The sequence below is a fragment of the Hydractinia symbiolongicarpus genome, chromosome 6 (genome assembly GCF_029227915.1).
Source record: "Hydractinia symbiolongicarpus strain clone_291-10 chromosome 6, HSymV2.1, whole genome shotgun sequence".
NCBI lineage: Eukaryota > Metazoa > Cnidaria > Hydrozoa > Anthoathecata > Hydractiniidae > Hydractinia > Hydractinia symbiolongicarpus.
In genome coordinates this window covers 21255535-21266967 of record NC_079880.1, presented here as the reverse complement: position 1 = coordinate 21266967, position 11433 = coordinate 21255535, and the positions used below count along the sequence as shown (strand labels likewise).

General features: G+C 31.2%; 1 protein-coding gene across 1 annotated transcript; it reads left to right on the top strand.

Moving 5' to 3' along the window:
* The first annotated feature begins 6515 nt into the window (after positions 1-6515).
* Positions 6516-10343, top strand: LOC130647213 (phospholipase A2-like). The gene is made up of 6 exons (XM_057452992.1): positions 6516-6555; positions 7445-7632; positions 7748-7810; positions 8355-8463; positions 8792-8894; positions 9366-10343. The coding sequence occupies exons 1-6, from the start codon at positions 6545-6547 to the stop codon at positions 9561-9563; spliced, it is 672 nt and encodes a 223-aa protein (XP_057308975.1). The 5' UTR covers positions 6516-6544; the 3' UTR covers positions 9564-10343.
* The last annotated feature ends 1090 nt before the right edge of the window (positions 10344-11433 follow it).

Here is an 11433-nt window from a genome sequence, read left to right as displayed (position 1 = left end):
TTTGCCTGCACCGAGCAGTCAAGGGGAACTAATGATTAGCATGCAACAGAATATATAGTTAGCCGATGAAGGATAATTAGACGCTACGCTTAGTATAATTAGCCGTTAAAAGCTTCTTTGTCTCCTCTAAAGCTAACTGTGTCTTCTCCATGTTTTTTCTTGAAATCAAAAATAATGTTGTTGTTTAATAATACAACATACTGCTTGCTACAGTAAAAATAATAACTTTTTTTGCACAATCATTTCTTGTTCCTTTTATTGGTTTTAATTGAAACACGACTTTATGTGGATATATAAAGATAAATAACGAAGAAAAATTAAAGAAAAACCTATCGTATAAGTAGTTGTATGAGCGGCTAATTATACTGTACGCAATGTATGAGTAATTTAATGCTCGTTTTGAGTTACGCAACCTAATTAGGGTCCGCGCTCTACCAGACAACTCTCTGCAACATCCAACAGCCTACCCGGTTTGCCTTCTCCCCTATTTCCGTCACATGGCTTGGTTTAATTCAAGCCATGTCAGAGAAATTGCGCCAAGGGGAATCAAATCCCCTTCTCTCGCACAAAATGCCAAAGTTATAACCACTAAGCTACATTGCCATTGAAAACAGCTAACTATTCTGCTACTACCTAATTAATTATTAGTTCTTCTTGAGTGCCTTATTTGCCTGAAAATCTTTCTTGAACTCACCTAAAGTATCACAAAATATTTTTGTAATATTTTTTAGAAAACACTTGATTTTTAAAAATGTCACGAAAAGGATCATCAATTTATCAAATCTGCAAATTTATTAATTGTGTGTTACCCTTTTTTTGTTTCAACTTGTTGAATTCAATTTGTCCATTTGAAATTTCAGAAGTTAGATATGTTTAACTTTTTGGATTTTTCAAACAAAACAATGACCAATCAGTTTCCTCAAAATAAAAAATTGCAACTAATCCGTCTACCCGAAAGAAATTTAAATTTGAGAATTTGAATCAAAAAAGGATAATAAGCGATCAAATTTGTTGAATTCAATAAATCGTTTTCGACAAAATAAATGCCGTATTGTACACAGGTTTCAAAATCATGTATCACCTACTTAATATGTTACATGTTTAAAGGGATTCCTGCATTGAAAATTATATTTTTTATATGCTAGAGAGGATGAAATGTTGTTTATCAAGTTTTTGGGAATTTTTAAAAAATATTTTTTTGTTTCCAAGACATTGAGCTTAAAGGATTTCCAGCTGACCTTATGACATCATCATTTATGATGTGATAAGGTAGTAAGCCAGGGTCTGATCCATAAATTTATTTTGGGCGTCGATAGCGCTGCAGATAAAACATTTTTTAGGGCAACAAAAATACATGGCTTTAGCATATGCATCGTCTTCTCTTTTAGTAAAGACGTAGTTTCTTTAAGAAAATATATCTTCTCTGTGATTGAAGATATAAATATAATAGAAGATATAAAATATCCAGAAAATGCAATTCTCAAGCATTTTGAACTACGGGTCTCTAATTTAGGCTCCCAAATTAGATGTTCCCAAAATCAGTATACCGATGTCTAAACTGGTCTGGATCAGCCCTTGAAAGCATCAATTAATACTTGATATATCTTGCAAACTTACATAATATCAAAACTTTTTTTAAAGCAGTGTGGACTTCTGTAGTTTAAGAATGATCTGATCTTTAATTACAGCATTTTTTAAAACTTTCTTATGACATCATAAGATCCCGGATTTTGAATACTTGAATACCTAATTTTAAATAACTGCAACAAAAAAAGGTTTTTTTAAAAAATATCAAAGGACTTGATAAACAAGTTTTTATTCTCCACAACATATAAAAATATCAGTTTTCATGCAGGTATCCCCTTAACCTTGGAGGAAAGAATACGGAAGGAGAAACAACTCTTTTTATTCTATTGAAACACTGCGTGAGGTTCTAGCAGGTGTCTGTATAGAAACTTAATTTGAAATTTTGGCGGTTGTGTGACTAAATTATTCGTGAATAACAATTCGCAACTATGATTGGTTATAAAAACAATTAGATAATTTGATGATGAATTTGATAATATTATTAAAACAAGAAGCCATATTAAAATCGGTAAAATTTCTTTTGTTCTTATGTTAACATAATTAGCCAGGAAGCACATGCTCGACACTTTTGTAAACAAAAAGAAAAAGTTTATATCTCGTTTTAAAACGACGTTCTGTTATAAGAAGTTATTTCTTTAGTTAGAATAAACATTAATCCAGCACACATTTTGTCAGCACTCGTGCGGCGCATATCTATCTATATTGTTTTTCATGATCAAAGTGGTGTACTCAAGCCTGCAAAAACAGGTTAATATCATGGTTAAACGCTTATTTCCAAACGTATTGTTGAAGTTTTTAACAGCAATGTTTACCGACTTATATTAGGCACACTTTGCATACAATAATCACGTGCCTGCAGCGTGTTACAGTCAGATTTCAATAGAAAAAAGTTAGCCCGTATTAAAAGAGAATATGGAATTTGATCATTTTTTGCGAAAAAGACTCGGTCGAGCACCTCACGCACTGATTCTTTTGAAATTAAAAACAATAGAAAATTCAATAAATTTAAAGCGTACAGAAATGAAGTTGTTTCTCCTTCCGTATTCTTTCCTCCAAGCTTTAACAAAGATAAAAAGCCAGCTTGATTAAATTGATATACATATATTTGTATATATAATATATCTTGTGTATCACATGGCATTGATTTGTATCTTTTTAATAAATTTCCTTTTCAAATCAAAGAGGCAAGGAAAGGAAAAAAGACAATAATTAAACAGCCTGATTTTAAAGCAGTTTATGGTAAAATTGTATTCTTTTTTTTCATTTTTAAAACGTACTTTCTTTTTCAGATCAGCTGTTATCAAACCATGCACCATCAGCATTTAAACAAATCTTCAAGAGGAGAGTAAATTCTGAAGGCCTAAATACTGAAATATTCATATGCTAATAATTATGTATTTATTGCAGAATTTATCAACAATGAACTACATCATCATTCAAATTGAGCTCGTTTAGAAGTTTATATATTGGAATCGTCAAGTTTATACATAACAAGATTTGTATTCTGGAATTTCCAGAATTTTCCTGATCAGTTTTAAAAATATGCAATTAAAATTTATATGTTATTTTAGAATACTTCATATAGCTATGTAAATTTCTTTTTATTTATATATTGAGTTGTATTTTAACATTGCAGATTAGTTACAATAATAATTGAGAATACTCAATGATTTTTGTTTACCCAATAATTCTCTGTTTTCAAGGTCTACTTCAAAGTTTCAAATGTTTTTGAATAATGGCGGAAATCTTTAAGCCCATGGGCTTCTTGTTTCTCTTGAATCGTTGCTTTTTAATAACATGTTAAAAAACTTACGTTCTTTATCATCATTTTTTGCTTATTCCATATTAAAACCATGAAAATCAACACTTAATACTACAGATCCCGAATACCTATTGTTACGTAGTGTATTATTTAAGCTCAATTGCAAAGGGGAACTTTTAGTCATAACAAATAAGTCGAGTTTAATGTTTTTCAAGTAATATTACAGTTGATGTAAGTCTCCCTTTCAGAAAATCCAATTTCACGGCTATTAACTTAAGTAGTTATGTTTTAAAATCTTGACCATAACCACTCCTTTTGAGTGTTTAATAAAATAAAATTAAATAAATCGAACTCCTGCTTTCTCAATGACCTTGCGTCAAGACCAAAGAAGCAACCGCTCCTTAGGAACTATTTTGGCCAACAGACATATATATATAGTTATTTATTTTTCTAGCAAAAAAGTTTACAGTGCACCTGCAAGCAGTTTAAAAAATGTTTAAATGTCATTTAGTGGCGATTAATTGCCAAAGGATTAAGAAATAGTGTCATAACGGCGCCTCATTCGCTCCCGAAATATATTTGTTAGAGTGATGCTGAATTTCTAATTTAATTTAACCCTATTCGTGCAATTCAGATATGGTCTATAAATACTAAAAATGTGAAAACAAAATACGGACCTGGGCTGAACATGTTATACAAATATTTGATTTCTATAAAAAAATATATTTGTATCTGTTATTTTTTAATGGGCCAATTTAAATTAATTCCCCGCAGCATTTGAGATTATATTACTTCTCATCAATTTAAGTCAGCCCCCAAAATAGAATTTACAAAAATTTTCTCGCTTCAGAAACTCGAATTCCTGAGAATTTTTTAAAGATCAATACTCAAATATAAACTTGTACAAAAAAGACCTTTTTTGCCGACTCTCAAAATACGTCCTAAATTCCTCCAAAAACCTCAATAACGTAATTTTAACATTTTAAATCCCAAAAAAATAAATTTATGAACAAAAATTGTGCACCTAAAAACTTTAATATTTACGATATGATGGCCGTATACGTCTGTCTGTCCTTCTGTCTGTCACGCAAAATGGTAGCTTAGCTGCGCAATAGCGAGAAGCACGCAATGCGGTATAAAAAGGACGGGCGAACCCGGGCTAACGACTAATTATTATATAAACATGTCCGCTCAAAAGTACTGCCGGAAATAGTAAGGTAGCGGAACCACTTCGTGCTTAAATTTTTGTTTCGCATGAATAAATTACCTAACGAACAAATTATTCTGTGACTGACAGCTGTCCAAATGATGCTTAATACGGCAGTCTATGTGTTAGAAAGCTGTACTTTGATTAAAAATTTGTTTTTTGTTACTTTTTTTCTGAAGAAAAGGTTGATATTGGTCACGACGTCAGTAACAGTAAAAGAGAAGACCGATACCAGTAACTGAAATAATACATGCGTTGGAGGGAAACTATTCTAACAAAAAACTTCTATCCTGTATAATTCACAAAGGACATCCTTGCTTATTTTCTAAAAAATACATAGAGACAGGAAAACATTTACAATGATGAAGAATACCAACGTGATGAAGGAATACATTTCTATATGAAAAAAAGATTATATAATTCTCGGAACGCGCATAAAAAAGATGACGCGTTTGCGACGGTTAAGTTTATGGTTACTGATAGTTATTTTCCACTCTTGTGTGATAGAGAGACTCAAATTCACGTTGGAGAAAAAAATGTTTGCATTTTTGGCAAGTGTTTTCCGAAAATGATGTGATTATTTGGGCAAATTTGTGGTAAAACCTAGATTTACTTGTATCTGGTATCTGGTATCAGGCAAGGATTGTAACCCTATAATGAAAATTTTAAGTTAAAATTGTGAAAAATATATTAGAGTACCTCAACACTGAAATGAACTTAAGAAAAAAGAAAAAGAAAATTCTGTATTGAGATGTTAACGTAATATAATAAACCTTTTCTGCGATGACAAATAACAATTGACATTTCTACTCCCGAATGATTTTATTTTGTAGCTCATGGAAATGATCACAATATGTGTGGAAATTTTTTAACTAAATTTCCAAATAAAAATATTTCAGGTAATTTGTTTATTTATTTTTCGACTAAATTTGTTAAAACGAGTGAAACGTTCTAATAAATCTAAAAACTACAGTATATCATACAGTATCTTCTGCAGTTTAAACTACACATTTCGTCGTAAATTAGCAACAATATATTTTTTTCTGACAATATTGCAATTATTACAAAAAAAACATCCTTATAATATTTCTTGCTCCTTCTGTAACTTTAATTTTTTTAGTTATTGGTAAAGTTGAAATAAAAATAATTTAAAAATGCAAAAATTTAAGCTTTCTTTTTCTTGCAATTATCAGTACTAACTAACTAAAGATAGATATTATTATCAGTTAAAACGATCAAATAGTCGAATGACACTCCTTTGACAACTAACGCTCTGCTTTTTTGACAATTTTCATTAAATATTTTTTCCATATGATTTTAACCCATGTGTGCACATGAAAAATTATAATAGATACGATCAAATGCAAATTAAACGTGTTCTTTTTTATAACAAAGCCTAGTTTCACAATTTAACAATTTCCACAAAACTTTGAAAGAAATTCCAATAGTGAACCGCAGTGCAAAACAATTAACCCGTTAACCAAAACAGCTCAAATTATTGTTAGTGGTTAAAATTCTGGTTTGGTAAAAATCATTTTCGGCTAGATTTCTTATTTCTGCAGGTACTACTAAGTACTACCTAAATGGCGCAACCTTCTTTTTATAGTGACTTCAACCATAGCTGTCTTAATGCAATAACCTGTGCAGTCATTTGTAGACAAGAAATTTCGCCTAGCATTCCTAAGGTGAGCATGTGAAACAAACGCATTTGGTTTGCATGTGTTTTTCTACTTCGTTTTTAAGGTCTTACCTCACAATGAAACACTTGCGTAATTGGTTAGTTTTTATGTAATAAAGATTGTATGCCATTGATTTTGTAAGAAGTTATTACTACCTTGATGTTAAATATAGAACATACTTGCGCATAACGCCATATGTTTGTTCCAAAAATCAAAAACACTTTTTCGTGTGTAATTGCTGCCCAAAAACTATTTTATTTTTATTTTTCAGCATTAAAAGTTTCGAAGTTATAACATACAGACGTAGTGATGGGTTCTTTGTAAGTTTAATCTTTTACTTGGTTGTTGTTGACAGCAGGAAAATAAAATGATGTTATCAACATTAGCTCCTTACTTTCAATGTCCGTTTCGCATCAAATTAGTTTTCAAGCAGAGAAATTATGTGTAAAGAGAATCTATGCTTTTGTTTCATGCATATTGTCAAAACCTTTGTAATGTTAAAACGAAGCAATGAATCAAGAATAGCTTTTGTGTCATCAAAGTCTGAATAAAAGTGACAAAGCTGAATAAAGTTAGAAGTTCTTAAATTTAATTTTCAGCTGATTTGCATTAAACATGAGGTATATAATGTGAAAGAATTAATGTTAAGAGAAACCTTTTCTCCCAAGAAAAAACAAGTTGATTTCATGAAAGAGCTTGAAAAGCTGCCTAAGAAATTTTTTCGTTTACAAGATACATGTTTAAAAGATGAAATCATGCGGAATTATAACATCTTAAGTAAAATACTGATTATCATGCCAATGGATGGTATGATAATCAGTATCTATTACGTATTGATATTAGTGTAAATATGTTCAAAATAGCAAATTGGATAGGTGAAAATTTATTTACATGCCAACGTACTTGGTTAAACTCGCTCATTGCACTTCTATCAAATTGATTATCTTATGCCTAAACGTAATTATCAAAAATTTTGAGTCAAAAGTCTGTAAAAAAAAAGATTCTTAGAGAACTGTTTAATGAATCTAACTGGTTTTATTCACGGCATGTGAGCTTTAATATTTTATGTTTTTAGTAATTATTCACCTGTTGTTTAGTTGGGAGTGCCATCACCTTGTTTTTTAAATAAAAGAATAGTAATTAAATAAAATTGCGCAGACTTTAGCAAATTATTAACAAAAAATTATAATAAAGTGAATATTTCAATAGGTACATACTTTTGTCACTGGTTGTTGTTTTCAACTTGACCAACGGCGCGTCGCTATCTGCAAGACAAAAAGCCCTCAAGCAAAAAGACATGATAGCAGACACAAGAGAGTTTCCAGAAATGGAATTTTCCGAACAAGAAAAGGAAGTGATTCGAATGTTGAAGAATCAGAATCTCTTAAATTCATTACGTATGTCTAACTTTCTTTGTTATGAGAAAACAAAATCTCCTTATTTTATACCTCTAAAGTGTTCAGGACTAAAAACAGGCACAAGTAGTAACTGTATATTTTAATGATTTGATAGTTGATGGAGACGACCAAAACATGACTGCAGACGTGCGAAAACTTGGATGGAAAATATTTCCAGGTAGACAAGCAGTTTTTTTATTTATTATTTATTATATTATATATATATATATTATTTATTAAAAACATTTATATTGAAATGCTTTTAACATATCCATCTAACGTTTATGATATAGTTAAAACTAAAACTCCAGCTCCATTTTAAAACATATCTTTGAGTAATTTTTCCTACGATCAATATTGAATGCCTTATAGTAAAGTAGATAATGATTTTTGGTATGAACTGGCAGCTGTGCTTTTTTAAATTTTGTTAAGAAAAAAAGATAGGTAACAAAGAGCAATTCAATGTTTATAAGTATATTAGAAGAAAGTTTATTGAAATAAAAAAAAAGAAAAGAAAGAGAGAGAGAGAACATTCGTTTTCACTGACGTTGAAGTTTTGTAACTGCATAATTTTTTACAAAGCCTTGCTAATCAAAATTATTTTTGGACCCGTTCTATTTTGTTGTTTCTATTCCAACTAATTATTTATTTTTTAACTTTCAGCCTTACTTTTTTCCTAAAAATGTATATATGTACTTCTTATATTTCTTTGTTGTCTTCAGGAACCCATTGGTGTGGAAATGGAAATATTGCAGATTCACAAGATGATTCCGATTTGGGAACTTTTGATAAAGTGGACAGATGTTGCCGAACTCACGATCACTGTCCAAGGTATAGTAATTCTTATATCGCTGGTCAGGAATCGAAGTAAAAACAGTGAACAAAAGAATACGATTTCTATCATTGAATATATTCTGCACTGATAAAGAATAATGTGCTGTTATTTTCTAAATAATTAATTATTATTCTAGTGATTAACTGAAGTTATTAATTTTTGCAGTATAGGACCATTATAATAATTTTATTCATTTTACTACAGTCATTTTCTTTAGGTTACATTTGGTTTGAGCTTAGTATCTTATGGTTTAATAGAATGTTTGCAATAAGAACTTGTAACAGAGGATATATGCAGGGTAACTGTTTTTTTTCTTCAAATTAGAAATCTAAATGGAGGAACAAGTGGATATGGTACAGTAAACACTGGAAAGTATACGGCAAGTGATTGTGAGTGTGATGCAGAATTTAAATCCTGTTTGAAAGCAGTAAGTTGAGATTGATTATATTAACCGATAATTTTATGTACGCTTTGTATAGAATATTATGAACAAAAGCAAAATGACAGGTATAATACGCCTATGTTAATATTATTTGTGTTTTGTACATTGGTTTTCGTTTGTCTATTACCAACCAGATATTTGTATTAAAACTGCAGCCTAACCATTTTGAGCACACAGACAGGATATGCAAATTGTTATAGAGATTTTCAAAAAGCATTGATACAGTTAAAGCAGTAATCTATGACTGATATAATGTATATATATTTCTCACCGTACACATATTTTTCAGTATATTCAAATGAAGTGCCAAAAGTGACTATTTACAAAAGCTGTCAGGTCTTGGTACTAGGTGCTTGGCATTTTCTTATTTCAGCGGGTTATGCTTTTAAATTCCCGTTATTCCTGCTGTCTAGGCTTAATAAAAAAATAACATAGATATGTAATTTTAATTAATAGGTACCGAAGGGTAAATGGTACCAAATAGGAACCCGACTGCAATACGGGAGCGCAAGACTGATTGGAAGAATGTTTTTTGATTGGTTGAAGATGAAATGTTTGGATTTCGAAGGACCGTCTGCAGTCAACGGAGAAGCATCTGATTCAGAGAAAGCCGTGCTTAAAGACCCAAAACCTTTCTACAGCAAAAAGAAATAATTGGATAACTCGATAAGGAAAATGTTTGAAATTAAATATATTTATTAGAATGAAATATAATTAATTTGATTAAATAAATGATGCTTTTTTAAACTTGTAAAGAAAACAAGAACAGTTAACATTTATTGAATGTTTTCCGTTATTTATTAAATTTTAATAAAAGAAATATGAAGGTTTATTGACATGTTGTTGTTGTTCTGCTAAATTAGTTTCAGACCTCCTAACAACGAGATAACGATGTTAAAAATATAAACAAAACTGAGGATGATAGATTTGTTGGAAATCGTTGCGGATGACACTTTTGGCGAATCGCACAATTCGTAAAAATCCATAGATTTTCCAAAAATTATGCCTTTTATATTTTCTTTTCCTACTTTCCGTCGCAAGATTTAGTGTATCATCTGCGGAGAAAGTATACGTTATGTACATAAACAAATCGCCTAAGAAAAACGTCTTTATTCCTATAACCATATCTGCCCTTGCACTGGTATTTGATATGATAAAAACAAAGCTTATTTTTGCGAATAGATCGAATTCAGATGCTTTGCGTATACCTATTTTCGCCAATTCACTTTTCTAATATTTTTGATTTCCGTCGCCGCTACGCGGGGCGGAATCTTTAAAATCGCCTAATGGAAGATAGATATATAGATATATATCTAGAGACAGCACAGAGCCTAGACGCTGCTAAGTTTGTGTCCAGGCTAAAACCTCGAAAAATTTCCATATTTTCGAAAGTCAATGAAGACGCATTCTTTTAATCTATGTCAATTTAATGACCAATCTGAACAGAGATAGTGTACTCTTCGTGTGGCCAGAACATTTTGTGTACGGCCATGACTAAAAGTGCTTACATTTTATTGGTCGCCCCCTTGCCACTTGCTGGTCTCTGATGGTTTGGTCGTAGCTGGGGAGCTAAGCACATTTTTAAAATCGCGTATTTTATCAGGTAAGAATTATTTTTTATTAAGTGAGAAAGGTGTGCTGGCTAGCTAGCTATCTCAATTTTTGGTATTGACATACCCCTTTTAATAGTCGTGAAATTACTTATATACTCACTATCGTATAAAAACATTGTATAGAGCCAGATAGCTAACTAGCTACACAAAATAGTGCTATGATTAGAGTTCCTATTTTCTTAAAGAGCCAGCAACGAAAAGCCTTTGTCCTGCTTTGCGTAATTTTTCCCAAACAACCAATTTCACCGACTTGGTTTCAAGGTAATCTCTTTTAGCGTATGTTAAATATGAAAAGTTACATACGTTTGAATTTACATTTTAATTGAAAAGTCGTTATTGCATAAACAAGAACTTCTTAAATTTATTTTCATATCTTTTATATTTTATTAACTAAGAAAGTATTTCCTAAAATTAGAAGGTTAAAAGTGAGTTAAATTCCACCCCCCCCCCCCCCCCCCAACCCCCCCCCCCCCTCCCTAGACATTTTTTTTTCATCAGCAACCTGTAGATACCTAACTAACTTATACCCTGGACTCAAGCAGCTCGCTAGCAATGACATCGTGACTTGAAATATTTATGGGTAGCATCCATAATCAAGTAGCTAATAAAGGTGCTGAGTTTTTAAATTTGATGCAGGTTGTTTGTAGTTGTTACGCATTGACTTTTCTGGCGTACGTGTAGTCGCAGATCGTGTATCACCGACGTTGTCGTTGCATAGCAATCGCTTTAGCAAAAAATGTTCCTACCTAGCGTATATATATAAAAAATAATGTTCTTGTTGTTGTTGTAACGAATGTAATGAAATCAAAAATTTTACTGTTCCACGTGACTGGCCAATCTCATAGTGCGCTAGCAACTTTTTCCAAATAAGGGTAATAATTCACAAACATTTTGGGTTATATATTGGGCCA